The sequence below is a fragment of the Lepisosteus oculatus genome, chromosome 5, assembly GCF_040954835.1.
Source record: "Lepisosteus oculatus isolate fLepOcu1 chromosome 5, fLepOcu1.hap2, whole genome shotgun sequence".
In the NCBI taxonomy this organism is placed as follows: Eukaryota; Metazoa; Chordata; class Actinopteri; order Semionotiformes; family Lepisosteidae; genus Lepisosteus; species Lepisosteus oculatus.
The window spans coordinates 17,612,295-17,639,994 of NC_090700.1; the positions used below are offsets into that span (position 1 = coordinate 17,612,295).

General features: G+C 38.4%; 1 protein-coding gene across 1 annotated transcript; it reads right to left on the reverse strand.

The window, feature by feature from the left end:
• Positions 1 to 200: 200 nt before the first annotated feature.
• Positions 201 to 26,891, reverse strand: paxbp1 (PAX3 and PAX7 binding protein 1). The gene is made up of 18 exons (XM_006628239.3): positions 26,373 to 26,891; positions 21,823 to 21,954; positions 20,907 to 21,089; positions 20,340 to 20,561; positions 17,087 to 17,190; positions 16,263 to 16,480; positions 15,027 to 15,216; positions 13,224 to 13,347; positions 12,017 to 12,119; positions 11,445 to 11,560; positions 10,115 to 10,314; positions 7,883 to 8,030; positions 7,028 to 7,149; positions 5,423 to 5,499; positions 3,953 to 4,019; positions 3,002 to 3,148; positions 2,175 to 2,329; positions 201 to 1,128 (listed from the first exon to the last, which is right to left on the reverse strand). Exons 1-18 carry the CDS (start codon positions 26,674 to 26,676, stop codon positions 1,011 to 1,013), a joined length of 2,730 nt encoding a protein of 909 aa, XP_006628302.1. The 5' UTR covers positions 26,677 to 26,891; the 3' UTR covers positions 201 to 1,010.
• Positions 26,892 to 27,700: the final 809 nt, after the last annotated feature.

Consider the following 27,700-nt stretch of genomic DNA (forward strand, 5'->3'; position numbering starts at 1 on the left):
TCCTGTGCCATTATACATACAGTACTGAGTAGATTGGGCTGCTCTTATTCTGTCCTTCAAATTCTTAAAACTGCTTTGAATGCTTGAAAACATATCCGCCTAATGCAAATTAAATCTGAACTCAAAATTCATTAACACCTGCTCAGAATTGAGCTATGTACACACTACACAAGATGACAGTTTTTCTGATACAAGGAACATTTTTCATTGGGCAAATTTTTTTATTCAACAGGCCAGTAAAACATTCACAAACGGAAAATTAAAATGAAAATTCCCAATCATTAAAAAAACAAAAACGTTATGGCACAAATTTCAGTGAATTTGAAACGGATGAATACTGTTCAAGGGATCTGGCATGCTTGAAGATTATACAAATCCTGGTAACACAAACTACTACAAAACAATTGTGGATTCCTATTTAAATTATTGTATGTCTTCAGGTGGCACAGGGACATGCAACTCATTTGCACAGTCTGTTAATTCCTCAGTTTTAAAACGCTGGTTGTATGACCAGGGTCACAGCCTGGGATGTGCAATAGCCATGTACAGTGGCACAGGCCTGGAGTCAAGCCCATTTACCGATACCTGGTCCTTTGTTAGACTCAAGAGTATGAAGATTAAACTGTGCTGATGACCTGGTGAACTGAGCAACCAACAAAGTGCTGGTCCTTCTCAAAGTGCCAGTGTCCTTATTAAGTGACCAAGGTTCCACATTGCCCTGGTGCTTAAAGCTTTCTAGGCCCTGCCAAAGAGAAGCTTCAGACTGAACCAAGTGATTTTGTTTATTCAAAACTCTCCATTTTTAAATAGACAACTTTTCCTTCCATCCATTTCTTGTTGTCTTCCAGGTACAAAGCCAGATCCTGATTCACATTCAACTTAACAATATAAAATGTGTCTATGGTACTTAAGTCTGTTTAAAACAATTTTTAATAGTGCTCCAAGTTTTTACACATATTCACATTATATACACCAAATACAAATAAGGCTTAGGAGAATCCACCAACTTCTCATTTTCCATCTAGTAAAGCCTTAAAGTCTTTTATTCCGTGTTCGGTGGAGACAGCCATCGCGTGATCCAGAGCATTGATACTTCCCAGGAGCTTCACTACTTCCTTTATATGATCCCTATGAAAGTAAGTTAAAATATCAATGTATTTTCCACGAGATGAGATATCATAAACACAGAACACGAAATACTGGATATATTCAGAACAGACATGAATCAAAAACAAAAATAAGAGGGAAGTGTAAATATGATGAAAACATAAAAAGGTTACAACGTGCCCATACTGACTGAAAGCAATGTATGATAATGCTTTAAAGCAAGCATAAACGCAACATTTACAATTGCAATCCGATTCATTTCTCAATCTACAGATATTGAAGAACACTTGCGGGGTTGTAACAGGTGCACACATCACATTTGAATTAACACTGCTTTTCTTCAGACTTTTGCTGAGGTGTTAACTAGCACAGGGAGCATAATAAGGAACACTTCTGACATCATGCCACTGACAAAGGAAGAAATTATTTGAGTTTGAGCTTTTTCAGGCTACAGCAAGCCTCTGCAGTGTTGATCAGATGTGTTGGAATTTACGCACATCAACCACACAGCCTCTACTATAGAGACACCATGTTTCTATAATAAGCTAGTGCTACATACCATCTTCTTTGTGAACCTGTGCTGTATATGCTCCTTTTTATTTCATCTAAACCTGAACACAAAACTTTCAAACAAACTGAAATAATCCTTTAACATATTGTCTTAATGTATTTTTTAAGTTAGCTGTAAGAATGCCACAGAAAGTCACATTGTATGCTGACATTATAACACAAAACAGATTGTCTCAAATAAGGCATCACAGATGCAATCCCATAAAGGAAACGAGACCCTGATCATTTCAGGGATAAAAAAAAGAACAATCTGCTGTAGAAGAAGGCATTATGAGGCTTATGTTTAAGAAATGATCCAAATTGTACCACTACCAGGTATGAATGTATGGTGTCCCTCAGTTGAATGTTACTATGTATTAACTGAGACAGTAATACTAGACAGTTTCTAGTATTATTTTATGTATTGGTCCTCTTTAGCACAAATAAGGCTATTCACCAATGTGCAAAAAACATTATTTTTAATCCCCAGATACATGGGGGATAACCCAGATGTTTACCTTGCATTTCGCTTGTCAACATCAGAGCCCCCAAGACTCAAACGATACACTGTGTTGGCAACATGCTTGAGATATCGGCAGACGTTTTCTAACTGAGGGAGAGTCTGTTGTCCCTTCAAGCTTGTAAACCACTGCTTTGGGAAGCAGCTGATGACCTGCAAATATACAGAAAACATGAGTAAAGGTCATGGTTGGGCAAATATTAGGATAAATGACTATACTTGCATCTTCCAATAAGCTTGTGGCCATTCATTGCTTGATACATTACTTTATACTGTCACTGGCAAGTCAGCATTTCCCAGTATTTGCCAAGCTGTAAAATATACTTATCAGTATGTTTTTACAGTATTTAATGCAAGTGTTTATTAAGCTTGAGCATATTAATAAGCTTGGAGAACTACTCGCACTACTCAAATACTACTTGGCAATAAAGAATAATCTAATCTAATAAGAAGATACAGTATCTTCCTTAATGGAAATAACACTATTTCTATAAGGTTTTACAAAAATAGACTAGATGAATGTTGGATATTGCAAAATGTTTCTGGCAGTGTTCTTATCAATTGATCGTTTGTGATTGATAGTGATACACTTGAGTGGCAAATGACTGCTGTAAAAGCATTCAAATGCCTCATTAGTGACAAAGGTAGTCACAGGTGTAGAGGTAATTTGGTGTCAATCCTGGTGAAATTTTAGAATACTTTAGTGCCACAATTACTGACAGGACTGTGTCGGGGTTATACAATTTACAGCATATGTAAACTATTTAAAATCATACATGTAGCCAGCAAAACATCAATTTACTAATTAATAAATCCCCATCTTACACTCTGGGTTTTCTCAATGCTGTCCTCTCCGGGGTCTGTGCTCTGAAGGGCTGAGAGGATGTAGCGATTCAACATGCTGTCCACTGCCAGCTCCCTAAGGCTCGTGTTGGACAGTACTCCATGCCACTGAAGAATGTTCCCCAACAGCTAAGTGGAAAAAAAACAACACTTAAGACTATACCTCCCAGACACAAACTGTGCCTACACATTCTGGAGATTGTGTAACTAGCCAAGTTAGTCAGAGATGAACAGCTCGCTAAATAATGCCGTAGACCACCCACCTAGATTGCAAATATTTCTTTAATGTCACACCTGCAACAATATCCCAAGGCATTTTACTATACAGAACATCCCTTGTAATCACAGGTAAATGCCTCACTGCTTCACTTGGGCTTTCAAGCAAACATTATTCCAAAATGTTAAACAGTGACCAACGTTTCTTTGCATACTGTCCAAACAGGACTAGATACAGCTGTGAATTCTAGTCCTGATTTCACAGCTGTATCTTCAACTATCCTTCTATGCTAAGTGTTCAAGAATGAACAGTCAAAATACAAACTGAAAAAAAGAAACTTGTAGTATTTGTCATTTTAGTATTTATTACCAACTTAAGAGTGTACAAAACAAAACTAGTTTTGCTTGGAATTCAAACTCAATGTGGGATATTGCTCACGGTCGAGAGCATGGGGTGCTATCTCAGACCTTGCTAAAAAACTCCAAAGCTTGCTGGCATCTCACAGCAGCACAGTTTTTAAAGCCATACTGCTTTTGAAAATTCTTTTTGCTTGGTTGATATATGTAAGTTGTTGTAGGGTCACATTTCAATTTGGCATTCCACACAAGAAAAAAAAACATGCTGAAGGACACTGAGTACAAAAAAGATAATATTCTCCACTAAATTTAAGTACGATTACAAAGGAACCACTAGCTAACTAGTACCTGCTTACTCACCTTCACACAAGACCAGAACTGACGCTGGAAAAACAAATACGGTCCAGAGTTCTTGTTCTCCAGTACACTGCATGTCAAAAAACATTCATTTCCAGTTAAAGTGTGGACACAGTCAATAAACAAATGACTCTTCCATTAAAAACAGACAAACAATTTGTCTGTTGCACTCAATTTAATCTTTTCATCAACACCAGGTGCTCTATTTTTTGTGGCGGCTTATGAAGAGGTTCAACTTTCAGTTATAGTAAATGTTTTTTTTTAATAATGAATAAAAAAACAGGATTGTTTCCTAAACAGCTACATTTAATCATGAGAAATGAAACTGTCAAATTATATTCATGCTTGACTTCTGAAAGACACAGTAGATTGTCAGTGTACTTCATGATTTGAGCATACTTGTACAACCCAGTCCAGACATAAATTGACTATTTCTAGTAAGGCAACATTAAAAAAAAAGCAGACCAAAGTAAAAATAAATTTGTCGTTTATATCATTGTCTCATCTAGGTAGCCAAATATCTTTTTGAAAGGGCAGACCACTGGCTCATTTTCAATGCCTCTTTTAGGGAAAGCAGACCAGGACCAGCTAGATCTCAGCCAATCTATCTCATACCCTACTGTAAAAAAAAACACTGAACATTAATGGAACTCCAACAAAATAAAAAGGTTTATAGTAAACTAAATGTTTTCAGCATTCATTAACGTAACTGCTTAGGTAAATACAAAATTTACTATAACAAGGATATTTCTGGCTCCTTAGTGTTGGCATGGAAACTGCACAATAAGTGTATTGGTCAAAATAAAGGAGAACAACTAAAGAGCATAATTAAGAAATGTCAAGTAATAATCCCTTAGAAACATTTTAAATAATATCCCATGACCATTAGAGTACAGAGATTCCTGGAAGTCTTCAAATACTACCCAGGTGAACACCAATCAAACAGACTTTCATCTTTAGTTTAGTACTGTGCAAAATTACTCACAGCAGATCTGCTCTGCTTTGATAGTTCTGAGAAGTGATCTGCTAGCCTACAGTTTTACAGTGAATATTTTATTAACAGCAGCCCTTTTAAAATGTATAGCTTTCAGTCTCCTTTGATGTATTAACAAAAAAAGCTTTATTGAGGGGTTTCGTGAAATTATGTCAGCTATCCTGAAATGGCCATGCATATATCAGTAGTTAGTGGACAGGTAGGAGGATACTGTCTTTATTTAATATTATAAAAAACAGGGCTGCAGGAATCAATAGCAACCTGCAACACAACACAATGTACTGACCATCTTACTCATTTGAACCCGAGTTAGTGAAAAGAACAGCAGCACTTTACATCTGCTAGACAATTACTTTCTTTCAACCTCCAATTGACAGTCCAGCATCAAAATTCAAATGCTGATATTAGTTCAGTCCAGGTTACTGGCAATAAACTGGGCATAGAACTTCATAATGAAAAGAGCCACGACCATAACTTACTTTTTCGGGTACAGAGGCATGAAAACATCATTATCTAGAGTTCTTCTTGTCCGCATGACTATAGTTTTCAGCAGCTCCTAATAAGAAAAAGCAATTTAGAATTCCTGGAAGCACACAGCAAGGATAATTACACCGTGTTGAATGGTATGACAAACTCTTTTCGTTGCAGTCCATTTGATTAAGCTTTCCCCTAAAACTCTACTATTACTTGACTGATGCTTTCATCCAAAGAAACGTACATTTGTACCCAATTACACAGCTGGACATTTTACTAGAGCAATCCAAGTAAAGAACTTTGCTCAAGCGTACAAAAAAAGCATCACCCATATGAGACTTGAATACGCAGAAGTTACACTTTCCAGTTATGAGTGCAGAGTCCTCCCCCTATCCACATTCCACTATGACCTTCATCTGAAAGAAGATCTTCACTGAAACAGTGCTTTATGTCCGAGGTTAACACATGGGTCCTTATTTGACTGCAGTGCCATTAGGAATTCATGTGGTTAATCATCATCTAGATGAAGTTGATATAGTAATTAAACTTTAACACCTCAAAAATCAACACCATCTTCTTGCTAGAACTGCAAAAGAACAGAAAATCCTCTAGATTGTTCCCAAAGAGTCTTAATTTCTGCTAGATGTTTACGAGTGGGTGCCCTATTTTTGAGATGTTACTTAGTTTTTGACTCAAAGAAAACATTCCCTCAGAATGTTTATATAATTTTAAACACTGATTAACAAGACACTGTGCTAAATTAAAATGGTGGACAGGTTTCTTTTGTAAAAGACAAAAGGCTTTTTTTCTATTATAGAATTTCCAAATGTCTATGTTGAAAAAAAAAACTAATACAACTTCTCCGTACAGTTTCCACTTGTAACAAATCATTCCAGGTGAAAAGAAGTGTTTTAAGTGTTTATAATGTACATAAGGAGCCACATAAGGTAGGTCACTTAACAAATGTTTTAACTGAAACAGTTCCTTCTGTGAACTTCGTCTTCATTGTTTGTATATTTACTTACTGCAGCCAACTATATCCAGAGCAAACCAAACAAGGTCTGGGTAGAAAGTCAGTCCCCTTGGTAAATTCGACAGTAAGTACATGCCAGCACAGATAGCAATGAACAAAAAACGATGGCAAATGTAAACACTAAATGAGCTATATAAGCCTCATTGCAAAGTTTATTACTTACTTAAAAAAAAAACATAATATTCATAACTGGGACCTACTGTAAATTATACATCTACGGGCCTTCAAGGTTACAAAACAAACAGGAACATTAATACTATCATATACATAAGACTGTAAACTCGAAATTAACATTTTTATCAATCCAGTATTCATCACATTACACTTAAAGATTGTCTAAAATAATTCTAAAATGGCCTTTTCTTTCTTCCGATAGTTTTTTCTCTTCATCTGAATTTTAAACCTTTCCTCTAGATAAGAGCTGCCCTGCCCCAAATCTTCCAATGCTCAGAACAGTACTTGTGTACAAGAATCTCTGAATAGGTAAGCTTTTTGCTAGCCCACATGGTTTCTCCTTCATAACCTCTCTCTCTCAATCTCCTTCACTGTTTATAGAGTGTAGTACATGACAAGGCACCTGTGTGTTCCGGTTTTCCCCGTGAAGGACTGTGGGATAGCCCTTGATCAGCTTGTGCATGAAGACTACGAGCCTTGTCGTCTGATTAGTGGAGAAGGGATCCCACACCTGGTCTGCAAGTACTGAAGGAAAGCAAGAACAAATCCAGGGATAAGAGAGAGGTCAAATTAAGCTGTCAAGGTCAGATGACCACATCCGATCATCCAAGATTATAGCAGCATAAAATAGCCACCGGTTGAATGTTAATAGTCAAACTTCATGACTGCTTTGTTATTTTAGTTACTAAGATAAAGCCCCCTGAAACTCTGGATCCCCGATTTCTAAAATACAGCTTCGTCATCAAAAACACAAATTCTAATGAAGCCACTAGAGATTTTTATACTGAAGATGTTGTAAAAGATGTGTCATTTTACACCTCAGATTTTGTAAAATGATTCTGTTCATTAATGTTCCCAGGACAAAAGCTGCAAAATTAACATAATTTCATGAACCCACCTAGTAATTTTTAGTGAGCAATGAACTATTAAAAACCCTCTAGTAAAGTTGCCCTATGAAAGGAGAACTGATTACCACTGTTTCTGCAGATCAGCACACTGAATGGGGATTTAAGCTTTGGTTTTGTCGGAGCTTCACTTTAGACCCAAGAACGGGACCACTCAAGTCATATTTTTAACCAATTTTTTAAATCAATCTGTTGGGGAAATTCTTGCATATAGACGCAATAAGCACTTCCCTTAACATTTAAAGATTGCTTGAAGCACAAGAGATTACATTTAGACAATACAAATCCTGAAAACTATATTAATGCATCTGCCTTGTTCTTTCTTGTCAAGATGAACTTGGATTCCAGCTCACCTGCAAGTTTGGGGAGTATGACTCTTTCCACGATTGACGGCAGAAGATTGATGTCCACATCCCCCTTTGGCAAGTTAGATTGCTCCTCACAGCCATAAAACAGCAGCGCCTCGAACCACAGCATGTACTCAAAGTTAGGGCAGTTAGCCTGCAGGAAACATGAGCAGGTGGAAGATGTTGAAGCTCATCAAATACCGCCTATTCAAGACCAGGTATGGGATGATCTTTAGAAAAGTACAATAACTCACAGATATATAATAAATGAAGTACTTTGTGGACCAAAACAGCATTCTTCAACTATGACCACAGTATAGCAGAGTTTAAAAATCTCCTGACATAAAACAGGTAACACAGAATCCATTTTTTGTTGAAATGAGTGAATAACCTTTGAGCACTGGCACCTAGGTATCACATAATCTCATCGGTGATTTCCAGGACAGGCAAGGAAACAACTAGGTAGCTTCTTTTTTCAGCTCCTTCTCTATGTTGTGTTAGTGAAAACAGTCAGATGTGCAACAGCCACAGTAACTCCAACTATCCCTAAAGCCCTGTTCTTCAGTACTGAACTGCTTCTCACATTTGTCAGTTACAGATGTGTTGTGTTTAGTTTGCCAAGTACAGTACATTTAACTGTACGTGTATTTTCTTAGGCCAGCTTTGAAACCAGTACTTCTCTAACTTATATGGTATAACCTGTTGCAATTATCATTGTAAGGCTCTTTAGGGTTTCACTTACCATGAAAAGACATGTCTACAACATCTAAATTGACAGACTGAATGAAAAGGAAAAAAAGGTGAGTCATTCAGCTGCAGTGTGTGGGCTGTTTTTACATTCTAACCTATTGTGCTTGAGAAATCCATGTGCTGAATTAGCTTGTGAAGTACACAGTGTACAGCCCTTACCCAGTGCATAGCAACATTGGTTTTCCTGTGTATCTTTGTGCAGAACTTAAAATACAGAAAATTAATTTACCTTGAAATTGTCAGCAAACTTGAAAATGTGCTGCTATGACTTACAGGTCTTTTTGGAGTCTTAAACATTAATTCCAGACTACCTAATATTAAGAGGTTTTGCAGTCCAAGGTGGATGAAACTCTCCCTTCAAGATGCTGGGTTTAAATAAAAGGCTTAATCTATGAAAAACCAATGTATTTTTCCCCTTAACACATGGAACTTCAAATTATTCTGAACAACCACAGAATCTAGAACTGCAAATTGTTTTTAAGACCTGTTTGGCAACAATTCATATACCTGCCTGACAGGCAAACATGAAATTAAGACAGGCAGACATGATATTCCGATACACCCATCTAATCTGTCAGAGCCATGCTGTTTGACATTATAAGCTCCACAGGAAAGAATAACACATATCTACATGTGAAGGCATACCTAATTCCTTTTTTTTTTTAAATGGAGCAAGCAACAATTGTTGAACCTCTTTCCACAACAGAATAAACTGGAGTTTGAATATAATGCTTCCTCCACTGTACAATCCCATCATGCATGAGTCAAAAGAGAAGAATTAGATTATCAAATCTTTATCATTCTTAGCAACTTAGACACCTCAGGAAAAACAGTTTCAGAGACTCACTGTTTTCCTTGTCTTAATGATGCATTGTTCGATTAATGTTGATAAAATATTGCCTTTCAGAAACATGGAAACTAGACTAACAGTAATAACATTGCCATAGATGATATGCAGTAACTTTTAAGGATCGAGTCAGACCACACTTGAGAGGACAATCAAGATTCTTTCAAATGAGCCCTAAAAAAAAATAAATTCCTGGTTAAGCAAATATGGCACGCAAATAGTAATAATTGCTTACACTATATCGCTTTTCTGGACACTCCACTCAAAGTGCTTTACAGGTAATTGGGACTCCCCTCCACCACCACCAATGTGCAGCATCCACCTGGATGATGAGAGGGCAGCAATAGTGCTCCAGAACGCTCACCCCACATCAGCTATCAGTGGGGAGGAGAGCAGAGTAATGAAGCCAATTCATAGATGGGGATTATTAGGAGGCCATGATTGGTAAAGGCCAATGGGAAATTTTGGCCAGGATGCCGGGGTTATACCCCTACTCTTTTCGAGAAACGCCCTGGGATTTTTAATGACCACAGAGAATCAAGACCTCTCAGCTAGCAAACAGTCAGTGAATTATGGGCAAGAACTTGCATAATAATGAATATCCCACCTTGGAAATGTTTGTATTTTCAATAAGCACTCACCTCTAAGGGTGACCAAGAGATAAGCTGCAGTCGGACCAGGGGACTGAACAGCTTGGCCAGGCACAGCCCAATGTATGCATCCTGATAGCATTTGAAATAAAGCCGACGCCAAACTTCAAATCTGGCTTTGATGCAGTCCAGAGAATGAAAGTCTTCGAGCACATCTTCAAACACTTTTTTGGATTCTTTCAAAATGCGTTCTGAAATACAGGGGAAAAAAATTGTGATTCAAGTTTTTCCTCAAATATGTCTATCTCCCTTCAAGTTTCCTTCAATAAGAGACTCATCTAATGCAGGGGGTGTCAAATTGTGGTCCTTGAGGGTCAATGTGCTTGCGTGTTTTGAATTGTTTATGTCAATGCTGCTCTTAAAGGGGAGCTGCAAGGCTAGTAAAATGTACACAGAAACTTGTAAATCTTCATCACAAAATAGACGAAATTTCCAGGTATGTAAAGCACCAATTATATGTAATACTAGGACTAGACACCCCTGAGCTAGGTATACAGTAAGCATGTTGGAGAAAGAAAAGTGTTCAAATCATTAGAGCTTTCATGTCTTCTAAATTCACACAAGCAAGATGAGGAATAAGGAGGACAGCACACTATGTGTACTGCTTCCTAAATGTATATATAAATTAAGAGAAAAGTTCCAGATCTTTTTTCCACATCTACATTGAAAATATCTAATTTTGCTGCAGATACTAACCAAATTTCAGCTGTCAAAGATGACACCAGCACTGTGACTGATGCCAAATGAAAATCTGCTAGCTTGTGTCCAACCAGAATGAGTCTTATACTGGTTATTATATGATTTCAAATAACACTCGATAGCTGCCAAGACTATTAGACAAGACAGATTTTGGTTTATGCTTATCACCATATTTAAGTTACATTTTGCATTTTTGAAACCCATCCTAAACCAATGTTGAAAACAACAGGGTACACCCAAGTGTTGAAGTGGGAAACATTTAGGAATTTTAAATATATATGTTTAATATGAATTTGCAAGACGTCTGCTAGCTTTTAAGTTGCACATTTAAAAAACCTGACATGACACAAAAAATGAAAGAAAGTTTAACAAAAAATACTACTTAAGCATCTATAACCACATGTAAGAAAGTACATAATAACTCTGGATGTCTCTGCTTTAGAGTGTTATGTTATGTTAGCAATATGGGAGTCCACTACTGACAATTCCTTTTGCTTATCAATGTATTGAACATTTTCCAGCTTTCCTTCTAATGCTGCTGTTGCTGCCGCCTAGTGGCACTTAATTGTAAAGACATAGAGAACATTTTTCCATTAAACAAAATTCATCTGACATGTCAAACCTTTTTCCAGATTGAAGCTGGTGATGTCAGTGGTGGTCTCCTCATCATCACTCGACAGACCTTCACAATGCTCAGCTCTCTTCCCATTCTGTTCTCTAGCTTGCCTCCGCCGAGCCCTGGATCACAGAATACTGAATTAAAACACTGATGGAATGTTTTTAAGGGTTTCTACCTGAAAACAAGGCAAGCATTAAATGTTTCTTATAGCCATTTAAGAATCTAAATTTCAGATAGTTTGTGGAAAAACAGTTGGTCTTTTGAGAACTGAGAATTAAACCTTTTTAATTTCATATTCCTATCCAATATAATATACAGAAAATATTAAATCACAATGAATTAATTTAGTTGATATTAATGCTTAAATGTTTTCTTAAAAATGTTATATCCTGTCCTGAGTTACACAAATGGTGTTTTAAGTAACCAAACTGTGCATCTGTGCACACATGCTCTTATATATCCCATTGCTTTAAAAAGGATCAAAATTCATTTTCTCTCTAATCATTATAAGAGCCATAATCAGAAAGTATTTTATTTAATCATAATTGCTTTCATGGAATCATAATAAACTTTACCGCCTGGCTTCACGCTCTGCAATCCTTCGCTGCTTAGCATGTTCCTGGTAGGCTCCACGGTCACGACCAAAAGAATCAAGATTTGGTGCCATTAAAGCCTTACCTGAAACAGTAGACAAACTCCAATTACTAATGAGAAAAGAGCAGTAGACATCAACCCTAATAATCATTTCCTACAAAAGTTACACTCTACTCTTGAGTTTAGCTATTCATCCCTCTCATAGATCATAACCTGCTAGACGCTATAAGGCAGTTCTAATTACCAGCTTTATTTTTCATTCTTTGATAACACAAAACAGAAGTCTCAAAAGACATTTTACAAGAATACGTCCTTCCCTAATACCCTGATGCTTCACCAAATTATTTGAACAATGATCTTGCATTTGGGGCTTTCTTAATCTCTTAAAATACAGTGTTAAGAACTATGTTGTGTTTGTTTCAAGAGTCCGAGGGGATTGGATTCTAGGTATTTTGTGGATTTATGCAGTGCATATACTAGACTGTCTGATTTTCAAAGGCCAAAAAAAAAAAATGGTCTATGGTCTTTGTTCACATTTTAGTATTTAACGTGGAATAAATGCTCAAATTAGACAAAGGGAAGACATCTACAGAACCACTTTATAAAAATGGTACAGAAGATAATGAGAGTTTCAAATTTACTACAGTGATTTCCATAAAGTCACGTGTTAAGACTTGACTGTAGTATTAAGGTATGAAATGTAGTGCATAAATTTGCCAGAACAACTGACTTGGCTGTGAATCCCTCTCAGGATATTAACCGATTATTGAATTCCTTGGTTGGTATTCAAAGGCATTTTCTCCTCAAGATAATCAAATCTGTTCTTTTGGGGATATATTTTTAAAAAGTTATTCTATTTTTTCATAAAGATAAACTAGATTGATGGAAACTAGAAAGATAAACACTTCCCTTTCCCCCCGTTTCCAAGAAAAGCCAAACAAAAACACTTATTTCTGCATAGAAAGTGCCACTGAAAGGCACTGAGAAAATGGAAAGGAATATTTCTGGAAAGGGAAAATTATACCGTACTGCTACTGTTCCCACTTACCAGAATGCACTCAAATTAATCACATTTAACAGCCACACGCTCAGAACACTTATTAACACAGGACTGCATAAGAACAAAAAAGGCTACAAAACAAAACGAGGCTGTTCAATGAAAAATAAAAACCTTCAAGATGGACTGACTTGAATGGCTTGCAAATTCCGATGATTCATCTTTAATATCATCCTGTCTTCTCTGGACCAGCCGGGCCGCCCGCTGCCTAAGTAACTGGTGCATTGCCGACTCGAGCTCGAGAATCAGAGGCACCTGCAAGATATGATACCTTCTGTGATCGAGAACCCTGCAAGGAGGCTCAGCTCTGGCTGGTTACCAAGCTGTCTGGGGACAGAAGCAACACTGATGGAGCCAGCTGAAAGGACCCGATTGGAAATATGCCCCAAAGCCCTGTGCATCATGGAGTCCACATCATGACCCAAAACACAGACTCTGCATAGGCTTCACAAAGGATTCCAAATGATACTTTACATGGAATTTAAAACAGTATGCATGTTCTTCCAGAGTCATTTGAAATCTTTTTCCATATGCATGAATATTAAGCCTCTCCCACAACACTTTGCAAAGCATTTGACCAGCATCTTGAGATACAGACCAAACTGTAAGCTAAATCCACTACCAGTGATCATGCATCTTTTACTATGACACCCGACGTTCCAACCGTGAAACATGTTCAAGTTTATAAATTTGAATTAAGCTATAGGTTGCCAAGGCACTGAAGAATTACAATGCATTCGATACAAGCCTTAGTAGCCGTTTAGGTTGTATGAGCACGTGAAATAGGATGGGTATCTGTATCTTTAACAGTTAGTCTCTCAACTGACGTCTCCACCAATGATGCTTATCCCCAATACGCTTTATAACCACTCGCTCCACTGGGCTTCCTGCTCTTTGTTCATTCCTGACAACTTAAAAATGCAGTTAGACAGCTGAAGCACCCCGATGCTCCTGGTTTAGGCCTAAAAAACGTGCTCTCTCTGTAAAAGGAAAATTGTCAATTAAAGCAATTGTCTGAAAACACCCTGGTGTTAAATGGGATTATAAAGAGTGTGCCCAAGGTTATTGAAGTTCCAGCTAAAAATATGACCATGACTTACAAGCAATTATACTGCAACAATAAAATGGTTAAGATGCTCCTCAAGTCTCATTAATACAACATTTGTTTTAAATGATGTTGCTGGCACTAATAAATTACTACTAAAGCAGCAGTAAGTGCAATTTTTTTACAGTCTCCGTCTGTCAAGAAGAGTGATAAAATTAAATCACTGATTATAAACCAAGGCACAGCCAACATGGACTGCACAAAAACCCTAAAGGGCCATAAAGACACTTTATGCTTTGTCAAAAGCATAGATATGCTGGGATCAGTCATGACAATGGAGTTCACATGCCCTATTCTTTCAAAAGACAGCACAGCAGCTTAAATGTGTACGTTGACAGGAGTCTGATTATACATGCAGTGTAAAGAAAGTGTGTCCTACAAAATAGCACCATCATCGTAGAGACTTGGAAAACCTTGGATGAAGAGTGAGAAACATATCCCAACTTGTCTTTATGGATACATTTAAGCATTAAAACTTCACGAGCTTCTAAAAAACATTCCACATTAGGTCACTTACAAACTCAACAGCAGCACAGCACCTGGGCCACACGGATGTCTATAATTTCTTATGGAAAAATAGTGAAACTAATGCCGCCCTATTAAAACTAAGCAAAAAGGTCAAATTTGCAGTATGGATTACAAAAAATCGAACTTCAACTATTATTGTATCTTAGATTTAGGGTTGCCAAGGGAAAAATCTGTGATCACAGCACTATGTGATTATCCAGTATAACACCTTTACATAATGTTTAATCACAATTTTCTCGTGTATTTAATTCCTGAACAAGGCAAAACACATCAAATTAGTGGCAAACCGTTTCTCCCTTACCTTTTCACTGAAACACTCAAGCAAGTCTCGAACATACCCTCGCATTTCTTGCAAGAATTTATACTGGTCGGCGACACCATCGGAGGAGCCTTCCAGTCTCTCTATCATGTTGGTGGAGGACTCCAGCTCCTGTTGAATTTTCTCATAGCGTTTCTTATTGCTACTGTGCACTTCTCTCATTGAATTCAATCTGATGAAGAAAAACACAGATTACAAATAAGATCAGCGCAAGTACAGTCTGGTTTTGGCAGTAATGGACAGGTCTGACCTAGTGAGCTCTACAAAAAGAGGACCCCATCTCTACACCAAGCAAAGCTTTTACCAGCTCAGCTCGTTTGCTTTTTTTTTCCCATCTGAAAACACGGACAAACACAGGTGACACAAGAGGAGACTTAAACAAAGATAATCAGCAGTTCCGATTCGAGCACAACCCACAAATGGCTTTGGAAATGTTGAACCACCTCCTTTAGTCAAAGGTCTTCAAAGCTGACCCCTTTGGCATGGATTCGGTTGCAAAGTAGGAAAAAAAACCCAGCAACAATAAATATTTCAAAACTCAAACCATTCTTTGTTTAGCAAAGTAACAAAAAATAGTGGCAGTACAACTTTTGGGCCAGTTGTTTCAAATCACACGGGGAGGTGCTGCAGCTATCTTTGAAACATTTCCTTAATGTTTTTTCACATCACTGAAGTTAGCAAAGAAGTGTAACATTAAGCTTCTTCAAACTATTAAGCATTTAATAGTTTTTAACAAAAATGTAGAATGTATATAAAGACTGTTCATCTACATCCTATAACTCCCGATATCTGGTACAGCTTCACGTTTATCTTATAAATCTAACCTAGTTCACAAGAAACGTGCTTGAGAGGCTCACATTGGTGTCCCATTATTGAAAAACAGTCCACATCACACATCCATGCAATCAGACATCTGACAGCCGAAAAGGTCTCATTTAATTCTGGTTCAGCATTTAGGAGTCTGGGTCTGGTCAGCATTGTCCTTGCCGAGTTACAAGAAGGTATTCTGGGATGTTGACTTAACATTGTGCCTTAGCGTCCTTCTCCCTTTCCATAAGAGCACTGAAGCGCTGGTAGATGGATGATGGAAATTTAAGAAGGGTCCCCCACAACCCAGCTGGTTTGTGAAATGAATGTGCCCTTGGTTTCTGTGAAACAGCCTTGAATAGCAACAGCATAGGTGCAGCCACCCTTTGCAAGAAAGTGGGTCTACCCTACCTGTCTTTAAGGCGTTTCTTTACCAAATCAGTAGTGATAGGTGTCATTTCACTACTAGGAGCAGAATATGTTACTGAGCTTTCGGACTTTAATTGTTTCGAGTCTTCAGATCCAACAGAGCTGTAGGTATAGGGCAGGCCATACGATGATCCATAGGACGACGCTTCATAGGAGCTTTGGTAATACATAGTCACATCCTCTGGCTGACTGGCTTGAACCTAAAGGAAGACAAAAAAAAATTAAACTAAACCTTCCGCTGTTATTCACTCATGATACAGTTAATGCTGAATGTGGGAAGCAATGCTCTGATTATGCGTCACTCTGCCTTTCAACCTAAAACCCAGTTCTGTCCCACTTGCAAACACCCACTGCCAAAAACAAAATTACAAGCTCTAAATTCTTCTAAATTTAAAATGTTCTAAAGTCTAAATTCAGGTCATTCAAACATTCCTAATTCCTCACCAGATGTGTTACATTAACCTTATTTTGTACCTCTGTATACATTCCTTATCTGACATCACACATCTACTTGTAAGGTAATAAGGCAATTGTGTTGCTAAACGTAAGTTATATTGAAAAAAATCTTAATTGTTTTGAATAATGAGATATAAGCAACAAGAACAAAAAAATGCCCATCTTTAATTTTGTTGAAATTGGTCATGTCTTAGAGGGTAGTTAAAATTAACCAGTTAGAGATGATGAGCGCTAAGAATTGAGCAGGATATAGGACAACAGAGAAACAAAAACAGATGAGGTCATCTGTGGCCATTCTGATGAGTTGTGCACCAGTATTAAAAAAGTCATCAGATCTTTCCAAAGCTGACCTGTGGAATGCTGATCCCTTTCCTAATCTGCTCCTGCTCCCAGCGGCTTAGCTCTTCATCCTGGCCTCCTGCATCCAGAGCCTCATCATCACTGCCTTCGATTCCTATTAAAAAAAAACAGAGAAAATAAATCCAACCGTTAAGGGGTAAAAACCCAGAAAGATCAGCAGCTCAGCATGTCACATTCAGTTAATTATTCAACAATTATAATTATAATTGTACAGAATTATATATGCAATTATAATTGTTCAACAATTATTTTTGTAAACAAAAGGTTGGGCCCATCAAAAGCTTGATCTCCAAATTACAATGGCAATGAACACATTGTTTTGACTTTTATTAAGAAAAAAGTTGTAAAATCCATGTAATCAATTACAATCTGGATAGACTAAACTGCTATTCACTAACCGACAAATTATTAAGGAATCTGCTGTAAATCATAAAGCATCCTGCAGCATTATGAGATATTCTGGGTTGCTTTTCTGAAGTCTTGTTAATTAATCTAAGGTTGCTTTGTCTCTCTACTGGGCTAACTGTAAATTGTTTTTTCAGCTGTAAAATGAAAATTTCAGCAACACCCTCAAGCCAATGAAATCCTTAACTCTCTGAAAAGGCTGTGAGTCCAGGTATGCCAGCAAGCACAGATTATGTGAATTAAATGAGCAAATTCACAACTTTTCCAGTGAGTCAGGCATGGACTTAAAGGTCAGATAACCTTAAGCTTTAATTAAAATTTAGTCAAAACATGAGCTGAGCTTAAAATGTGTTTTGTATTAACTGAAAACTGTGTATGATATGATACAATCTGTTTTTGTCAGTAGAAACAAAACCATGAAAATGTAATTTGCTTTTTAACTGTGGTACTTGAGAGAATTTTAACAATGCCCATAATGGAATAAAGAGGTTCTAGTGTTCTCCCATGCCACAGAGGTGAACTTGTCATTGGCAAACTGAAAAAGCAGAGCCAAAATATTATTCATACAAAAATCCTAAATTAGAAGGCTTATAAATTCTAATCACACTCAGTTTGTTTTAGAGGTTTTGTAGAGACATTAAATCACCCAGTTCATTTATTGCTTCCCTTAAAATACTATACTACTAGAAACCCACTGAACAAATAGGTCAACTGGTCTTCCTTCATTAACAGTCATTTCTCCTTACATGGAGTTAAAAAAAACATTGAATTTTTTTTCAATTGTTACACATACAGTGCCTTGTGAAAGTATTCGGCCCCCTTGAACTTTTCAACCTTTTGCCACATTTCAGGCTTCAAACATAAAGATATAAATTTTTTATTTTATGTGAAGAATCACCAACAATTGAGACACAATTGTGAAGTGGAACGAAATCTATTGGATTTTTGAAACTTTTTTAACTAATAAAAAAATGAAAAGTGGGGCGTGCAAAATTATTCGGCCCCTTTACTTTCAGTGCAGCAAACTCACTCCAGAAGTTCAGCGAGGATCTCTGAATGATCCAATGTTGTCCTAAATGACTGATGGTGATAAATAGAATCCACCTGTGTGTAATCAAGTCTCTGTATAAATGCACCTGCTCTGTGATAGTCTCAAGGTTCTGTTGAAAGCGCAGAGAGCATCATGAAGACCAAGGAACACACCAGGCAGGTCCGTAATACTGTTGTGGAGAAGTTTAAAGCCGGATTTGGATACAAAAAGATTTCCCAAGCTTCAAACATCCCAAGGAGAACTGTGCAAGCGATCATCTTGAAATGGAAGGAGTATCAGACCACTGCAAATCTACCAAGACCTGGCCGTCCCTCTAAACTTTCAGCTCAGACAAGGAGAAGACTGATCAGAGATGCAGCCAAGAGGCCCATGATCACTCTGGATGAACTGCAGAGAACTACAGCTGAGGTGGGAGAGTCTGTCCATAGGACAACAATCAGTCTTACACTGCACAAATCTGGCCTTTATGGAAGAGTGGCAAGAAGAAAGCCATTTCTCAAAGATATCCATAAAAAGTCTCGTCTAAAGTTTGCCACAAGCCACCTGGGAGACACCCCAAACATGTGGAAGAAGGTGCTCTGGTCAGATGAAACCAAAATCGAACTTTTTGGCCACAATGCAAAACGATATGTTTGGCGTAAAAGCAACACAGCTCATCACCCTCAACACACCATCCCCACTGTCAAACATGGTGGTGGCAGCATCATGGTTTGGGCCTGCTTTTCTTCAGCAGGGACAGGGAAGATGGTTAAAATTGAGGGGAAGATGGATGCAGCCAAATACAGGACCATTCTGGATGAAAACCTGTTGGAGTCTGCAAAAGACCTGAAACTGGGACGGAGATTTATCTTCCAACAAGACAATGATCCCAAACATACAGCAAAATCTACAAAGGAATGGTTCACAAATAAACGTATCCAGGTGTTTGAATGGCCAAGTCAAAGTCCAGACCTGAATCCAATCGAGAATCTGTGGAAAGAGCTGAAAACTGCTGTTCACAAACGCTCTCCATCCAACCTCACTGAGCTCGAGCTGTTTTGCAAGGAAGAATGGGCAAGAATTTCAGTCTCTCGATGTGCAAAACTGATAGAGACATACCCCAAGCGACTTGCAGCTGTAATCGCAGCAAAAGGTGGCTCTACAAAGTATTAACGCAAGGGGGCCGAATAATTTTGCACGCTCCACTTTTCATTTTTTTATTAGTTAAAAAAGTTTCAAAAATCCAATAGATTTCGTTCCACTTCACAATTGTGTCCCACTTGTTGGTGATTCTTCACATAAAATAAAAAATTTATATCTTTATGTTTGAAGCCTGAAATGTGGCAAAAGGTTGAAAAGTTCAAGGGGGCCGAATACTTTCGCAAGGCACTGTATGTGCATGTACACATACTGCATAATTATATAACCCCATGTTCAGACAATCATTGCAAATTTATGATGCTCTAAAAGGAAGTACTTTAAATCTACAAGCTAAGTGGGCCTGACACTTGTTTGTAATAGTTTTGTGATCTCATGAGTACCAGTCATGGCACAGTACCAGTTCACTTCTCCTCCTCAGATGTAGTCCTGCACTACTAGTAAGACTGCATTCATTATCCCCTGAAAGCTGAGGGAGTCACAGCCAACTAACACCCACATGATCTCAGCAGTGCCCTGCAAACTTTGCAATCCTGCTAAGGGTAAGCTAGTGACATAATTGAAAGATGAAAACACTGACATCTAGGCCATAGGGCTATCTTTAATATGCTCTAACTCAAGAGATTGTAGTTCCAGCTTAACAGACTCACCAATCTCCTCAGCTATTTTCTGTCTCTGGGTCTTCTCCCTCACGCTGAAGACGATGCGGCGTTTCTCATCGTCATCCTCATCATCGCTGGCGTCGTGCTCGTCCTCCCTCACTAACCGGTTCTTGCCCACCTCGGACTCCATAGGAATGGCATCTCCCAGCTCACGGGCCAGTTGTCTTCTCTTCCGGGCAGCATGGATAAATGCAGCATCTGGAATTTCACCTGCAAAAGTATTTCAGACCACACAAACAGCAATGTAATCAAATGAACACCCTGGGAACATAAAGAATAAGTTTTCTCGGCACATCCAAGCATCTTTTTAGGAAAGAACAAAAGTCAAGCAGTACAATTAAGTATGCCCATTTGAAATTTAACATTCACATTTTACAGAAAACAGGTTTTCTAACAAACTGAGACTTTGTCTTTTGTCAGTACTCAAAGTAACTGTAGAAAAAACAGTGAACTCTTTGCAGGTTAGTTTGTTGAAGCTGAAATTCGCTCATTCAGATTAAGTCTAGGAATTCACCGGCAGTGAGAAAGACCAACGGTTGCCGTGGAGTTGCTCACCTGGTCTGAGCGTGCTCAGTGATGACAAGGCACTGGAGAAAGCACCACCAGCACTGGTCTTCTGATCCTCCTCAGACTCCTCATTGCTGTCCACCTCCATCTCCTCCTCCCCCTGCTCGCTGCAAGGAAGGCTTCCCTCCAGCCGCAGGTCATCCTTCATGGTGACTGCTACTGTCATGGGCTCTGCACAAAACATCACAACAGGGCCATGATGACAGTCTCAGACTGCAGAGCCACTTGCAGTTCATGGGACCATATTTGTTCACATACACATGGGAACACGCAAAATGCTCCATTCAGGTTTTTCTTTAGTTGTAAAATACACCCAGCACGATTTACACACATCACCACTCAAGTTACTAATAACTAATAATGTTTTTTTTTCTTGGTCCACAGTAAAAATTTCCTCCATCCTTTGAAAATCATAGTAAAAAAATAATCTAAAAACAAAATCAAGTAAATTACACAAACGTAGAATTAAACTTTTTTTCCCCCCACTTGAAAATAAGTTTTAGAGAATTAAATGGGAGTTCATTTCGATTAGAAAACTCATTTCAAGGGCTGTCCCGGGTTACAAATATCGCTGAGGTAACCAGATATAACACCAGCTAGATTTTGGTAATTTCTTTTCTGTACCACCATCTCATGTGTACTGCCAGAGGAAAATTGACAGGACTTAGATTTAAATCTTTTCAAGATGGCGGCTTAGGAAATGGTCGAATATTCTGCATCGTTTCATTGATAACTTCGTAAGTTGGAATTCGCTGACTCGCTGGGACAAAAATCTGAATCGATACTGAATGCAAAATTTAAATTATTGCTGATATAATGTAGCCAGTTATCAAAGTTAATCAATCATTTCCCAAGTCATTCTATGCTTTGAAGAAATGACTCGCACTGATGACTAAGAGTTTACCATCCACAGCTGCGCTGGACTCCTGCTTCACTGTCCCAGTCCTCTCCAGGTCCTCTTTATACTCCTTCTTCAGCTGTTTCACTATCTTCTTGCTGTGGTTGGACTTCTTTACTTTGAAGACTTCAGTATCGTCTGCAAGTGAATCACACCAAAGCATAAGAAACAGCACTCTTAAAACTATTACAGCACAGTAAACAAACATTACATTGGGACTGAAACCGTATAGTGTTTACTGGCCTAAATATGTTCACCGCACCTTCCAAAATGATTTTTTTTAGAGGTGTTTGAATTGTGCTGCATTGTGAGACCACTCCATAAATTCTAATTAGTTGGAAACTATGAACCTACCAATAACATGAGGACTATATAATTGAAATTATTCTTGCTTTAGAGAGGATATTGGGTGGCTTTGTTCTGAATTATAACAAGATTACAGATGGTCCTCAAGCACATTAAAGTTGTAGTCTGACACATGCCAAGTCTCAATTTAGGGGCTTTATGGCAAAACTAAATCTGCACTGACAGTCACCTCAGGGCAAAATAGTCATTTTACTATACCCTTTTAAAATACAAACCATTACACAAAGTAATACTATGTTTACACCAATATAAAAGGTAAAATCTCAGTATTACAGCAAATATAGTTATCAAAACCTAAGCAAGGCTGGTCATGGTCAGTACTGGACTCTCTTAAGGAAAACCAGGTTGCTGCTGTAAGAAGTGTTGGAGCAGTAGGTGGATGTCTTCCAAGAACTTCCAAAGCAATGCCTCAGTATGGCAACCAGACACACTGTGCTGGAGAAAGTGGTCTCCTTTGAAAGTCCAGTCTACTTTGTCTTTAAGGATTCCATAGCACTGATTGTAAAATTAGGGGAATTAGACCTAGTGTCCTGGCTAAATTCCACTCTGGGCTTCTCGATTTGGCCTCCCTAAAGTTCCCTTTAATTCAGGTGATAATTAAAGTTGAAGTTATTTACACTGAAAGTACTTTGAGATCCTTTGGGATGAAAAACATGTTATAAAGAAAAGGATCTATTACACAGAACTACTAGATTCAGCTCCTTTTTCTCCTGCATTGACATGGGAAAAAAAACCCAATAAAAATAGACCTACAGATCCCCACTGAAAAAAAGTAATTACATTTAACCACAACTCTGTTTTTTTGATAATTTGGGGTTTGTTGTTTAATATAAAAATCGAATGTAGAAACAGTCTTGGCTGACTGATACCAGCTCTACCCCAGGCAGTGCCAAGCAGAGCAGTGTGTGCTTCTTGGAGAATCCTGGTCCTGCTCACCTAGTGACATGAACCAGGCTCAACCTGCACTGCTTGAGCCCACTGGGATCTCCTTTCCTATTTTTTTTAAACTCAAAGTGTTCTCTCTCACACTCTGATGGCATTCATAAACCTGTAAGCGCTCAGTCTTCCAGTTGTTACAGGGTGGGTGATTCTGAAAATACGAATCATTTCTAAAGCTCTATGTGTGTCGTTCACATTGATGCATGGATATTTCTGAATATTTTTCAGACTGTCACTAAAGCACACCTGCAGCCTTGAAGACATCCAGCAGGTTTAAATCCCCTCTACAGCTCCAGTACCTAAAGAACTGCAGATGTGTGTTAAACAGGCTCCAATAATCAGATCATTTAGGCAGTTAATAGCTGATTTCATGCACGTTAGTTTATCTGTGTTATCATTTTACTAACTGGACCTCTTTGATGGAGTCTTCAGTTAGGAAAATGAAGTGATTTGAAAGCTTTACCTTTTCAGAAGCAAAAAATGATTGATATAATTAGAGAATTAGTTCACATTAAGCAACACCTACAAGAATGGGGTCAAAGGTCAGGATTGGAGACCCCCTGCACTAATGTATAAAAGGGGGAAAGCAAAGCAGGTAGGACACGTTTCTTACAGCTGAACTTGGGGGGAGGAAACTATGTACAGTGCCTTGCGAAAGTATTCGGCCCCCTTGAACTTTTCAACCTTTTGCCACATTTCAGGCTTCAAACATAAAGATATAAATTTTTTATTTTATGTGAAGAATCACCAACAAGTGGGACACAATTGTGAAGTGGAACGAAATCTATTGGATTTTTGAAACTTTTTTAACTAATAAAAAAATGAAAAGTGGGGCGTGCAAAATTATTCGGCCCCCTTGCGTTAATACTTTGTAGAGCCACCTTTTGCTGCGATTACAGCTGCAAGTCGCTTGGGGTATGTCTCTATCAGTTTTGCACATCGAGAGACTGAAATTCTTGCCCATTCTTCCTTGCAAAACAGCTCGAGCTCAGTGAGGTTGGATGGAGAGCGTTTGTGAACAGCAGTTTTCAGCTCTTTCCACAGATTCTCGATTGGATTCAGGTCTGGACTTTGACTTGGCCATTCAAACACCTGGATACGTTTATTTGTGAACCATTCCTTTGTAGATTTTGCTGTATGTTTGGGATCATTGTCTTGTTGGAAGATAAATCTCCGTCCCAGTTTCAGGTCTTTTGCAGACTCCAACAGGTTTTCATCCAGAATGGTCCTGTATTTGGCTGCATCCATCTTCCCCTCAATTTTAACCATCTTCCCTGTCCCTGCTGAAGAAAAGCAGGCCCAAACCATGATGCTGCCACCACCATGTTTGACAGTGGGGATGGTGTGTTGAGGGTGATGAGCTGTGTTGCTTTTACGCCAAACATATCGTTTTGCATTGTGGCCAAAAAGTTCGATTTTGGTTTCATCTGACCAGAGCACCTTCTTCCACATGTTTGGGGTGTCTCCCAGGTGGCTTGTGGCAAACTTTAGACGAGACTTTTTATGGATATCTTTGAGAAATGGCTTTCTTCTTGCCACTCTTCCATAAAGGCCAGATTTGTGCAGTGTAAGACTGATTGTTGTCCTATGGACAGACTCTCCCACCTCAGCTGTAGTTCTCTGCAGTTCATCCAGAGTGATCATGGGCCTCTTGGCTGCATCTCTGATCAGTCTTCTCCTTGTCTGAGCTGAAAGTTTAGAGGGACGGCCAGGTCTTGGTAGATTTGCAGTGGTCTGATACTCCTTCCATTTCAAGATGATCGCTTGCACAGTTCTCCTTGGGATGTTTGAAGCTTGGGAAATCTTTTTGTATCCAAATCCGGCTTTAAACTTCTCCACAACAGTATTACGGACCTGCCTGGTGTGTTCCTTGGTCTTCATGATGCTCTCTGCGCTTTCAACAGAACCTTGAGACTATCACAGAGCAGGTGCATTTATACAGAGACTTGATTACACACAGGTGGATTCTATTTATCACCATCAGTCATTTAGGACAACATTGGATCATTCAGAGATCCTCGCTGAACTTCTGGAGTGAGTTTGCTGCACTGAAAGTAAAGGGGCCGAATAATTTTGCACGCCCCACTTTTCATTTTTTTATTAGTTAAAAAAGTTTCAAAAATCCAATAGATTTCGTTCCACTTCACAATTGTGTCCCACTTGTTGGTGGTTCTTCACATAAAATAAAAAATTTATATCTTTATGTTTGAAGCCTGAAATGTGGCAAAAGGTTGAAAAGTTCAAGGGGGCCGAATACTTTCGCAAGGCACTGTATTTGTCATGGAAGCTAATCTTTTAACTCTGGTATTGCATTTCAGATTGTATTAGTTCACAATGTTTTTCATTGTACGTTATGTGCAACATAATAGGTGTTTTAAAATTATAATAGCATTTAAGATAGGTTCTTAATTTTACAAACATTTCCGTTAGGTTAGTGTAACACTATTTCGGTTTTCACATTGTTTTGCCCAACGTTGTAGAAACACTTCTCTCTTCCCTTATCCCTGTTACTTTGTTGTTCCAGTGCAACTAAATACAAATTTTAAAAGTACCACGCTGTCACATTTAATGAAATAACTATCCGGAACTACAATTAGTTTGTTACAACAAACTATGTTTTCCCACTACAACCTCAGTTGGATGTAGTGACCTTTCATGAGTTAACATAACTGACGTTTTCCAACAAAACCATAATGTTGTACCACGGTGGTACGTTGATGTTTTAATAAAACTATACTGTTCATCGGTAAATGGCATTCATCCACATAACCCACAACGGATCACTGACCGCGTGTTTAACTCACAATACAGATATTTGGGATCCACAAGAATAAAGAGCAAACACGTTTAAAGATTGATTTCTTCATTCATACTTTACAGCGCAATCTTCAAGTCACTAAATAATATTAGTTGCACACCTAACGCACAGACGTGTAAAACAGGTTGTAACTGCTCGGTTGAGGCTGACATATATATAAATAAAAATACACCTTTTACATTCAAAATGCACAAAAAGTCACTGCAAACGTTCCAGTATTTCAACCTACATTCAGTATCGCACGATGTAGCTGCATAGATTGTGAGCCCCAGTCAGTGGTGTTCAGTATTAAAACCTAACCTAATTGCTACACTGATCCTTTTGCTAAAATAACTTTTGTATAGTGACCGCAGGTATTCCGACAAAATGGAGCCTATAGCTAATAAAAGCAAGTTTAAACCGACAGATCGTGCAGAAAGAATCAACACCTTACCTTCCTCATCGTGAAAGCTCAACAAGCTAGCTTTGGGAGCTTCCTTGTTGTCCTTAATTTTCTTTTTCTCTTTGGGTTTTGCAGCATTACTTTGCAACCCGTTTCCGTGGTGCACAACATCCTCGCTTGCTGGCACGTTTGCGCTCCCGAGCTCTGAATTGTTGACTCCGGCTTCCCGAAGGCACGTCTCGTCAGCAGGCCCACATGACTGCTGCTGCAGCGCTTGAGGTTGGCTCTCTTCATTTTCCTCATCGTCTGACTCGTTTCGTCGCCGGAAATTTACCCTCTTTGCTTTTTTAAACATTGTTATTCGAGATCTCAGTTGGATACAACGAAAACAATGATTCTAAATATCCATATGAACGTTAGTGCGCACCGATAACTGCAGGACAGCATCGTCTGCCATAGCACACGGCCGCGGATGAAAGGATGAAGCGGAGATCTCTGGGAGTTGTAGTTCTTCCGCTAAACAAATACTGCGCATACGTAGTTCCCGCAACCTGGAAAGTGAAGTCTTTTTCTGTTAAACACTGAATGTTTCGGTTTTAAGATGGTCAGTTTCTGACTGTCCTTTCAGCTATAGAATGTATCTGGTTACATTTATTTGGACTGATTTCACTGCTGTAATATCTTTCCGAAAAATTGTGTCCAAAATGTACACAAAACTCCAAAAGCCGTCTTACCAGTGCATTGCTCAATTTTAATATAAAATCCCTGGATTTAAATTCTCTGGCTTCAAGTGCGTATCCTAACATTTGTTTGTCTTTTGAATTCCTTCTGCTGATTGTCTACAAAATGTAAATATTGTGTTAACATAAACACCTAAGGCTTTTTTCTTATGAAGCATTTTAGTTTTTTAGATTTATATAGATCTCTGTGGTAATCCAACTTTTGCATCCCCCCGATACGAGCCTTCACCCGTTATCGGTATTCGCTGTGTTCTATTCCTTAACCAGATCTCCAAAAGCATACTACAGCAAATGCGATTTGGGAAGTGATATTTTATGGGGAAATTTATCAAAAGCCCTCGGAAAATCGTAATATATCATATCATACGTTCTGGGCGTTTCCATTATGGTCGTTACTTGTTCAAATAATTGTTTCTTGAAGCAAACCCACCCTTTCTAAATCCAGATGTCCTATATTTCCATACAGGTGATCCTCTAGTGCTAAATATACTTGAGACAATTGGGAGTGACAATGCATCACACATACCCCAGAACAAGCGTTTCTTGTTTCCCCTTTTCATCGGCAATCTGATTACATCTCGGGTAACATCCCTGAAGAAGGGCAGCTCTGAAACTCAGAAACCGATTTCTGCTCCAGAC

Excerpts from the sequence above, each read along its gene's own strand:
- paxbp1 (XM_006628239.3), bottom strand. The coding sequence starts at position 26,676 with ATGTTTAAAAAAGCAAAGAGGGTAAATTTCCGGCGACGAAACGAGTCA. Across the intron at positions 21,090-21,822 it reads GTCCAGCGCAGCTGTGGATG|AGCCCATGACAGTAGCAGTC; the intron begins GTAAACTCTTAG and ends TGTTTTGTGCAG. Across the intron at positions 7,150-7,882 it reads CATACTCCCCAAACTTGCAG|TACTTGCAGACCAGGTGTGG; the intron begins GTGAGCTGGAAT and ends GCTTTCCTTCAG.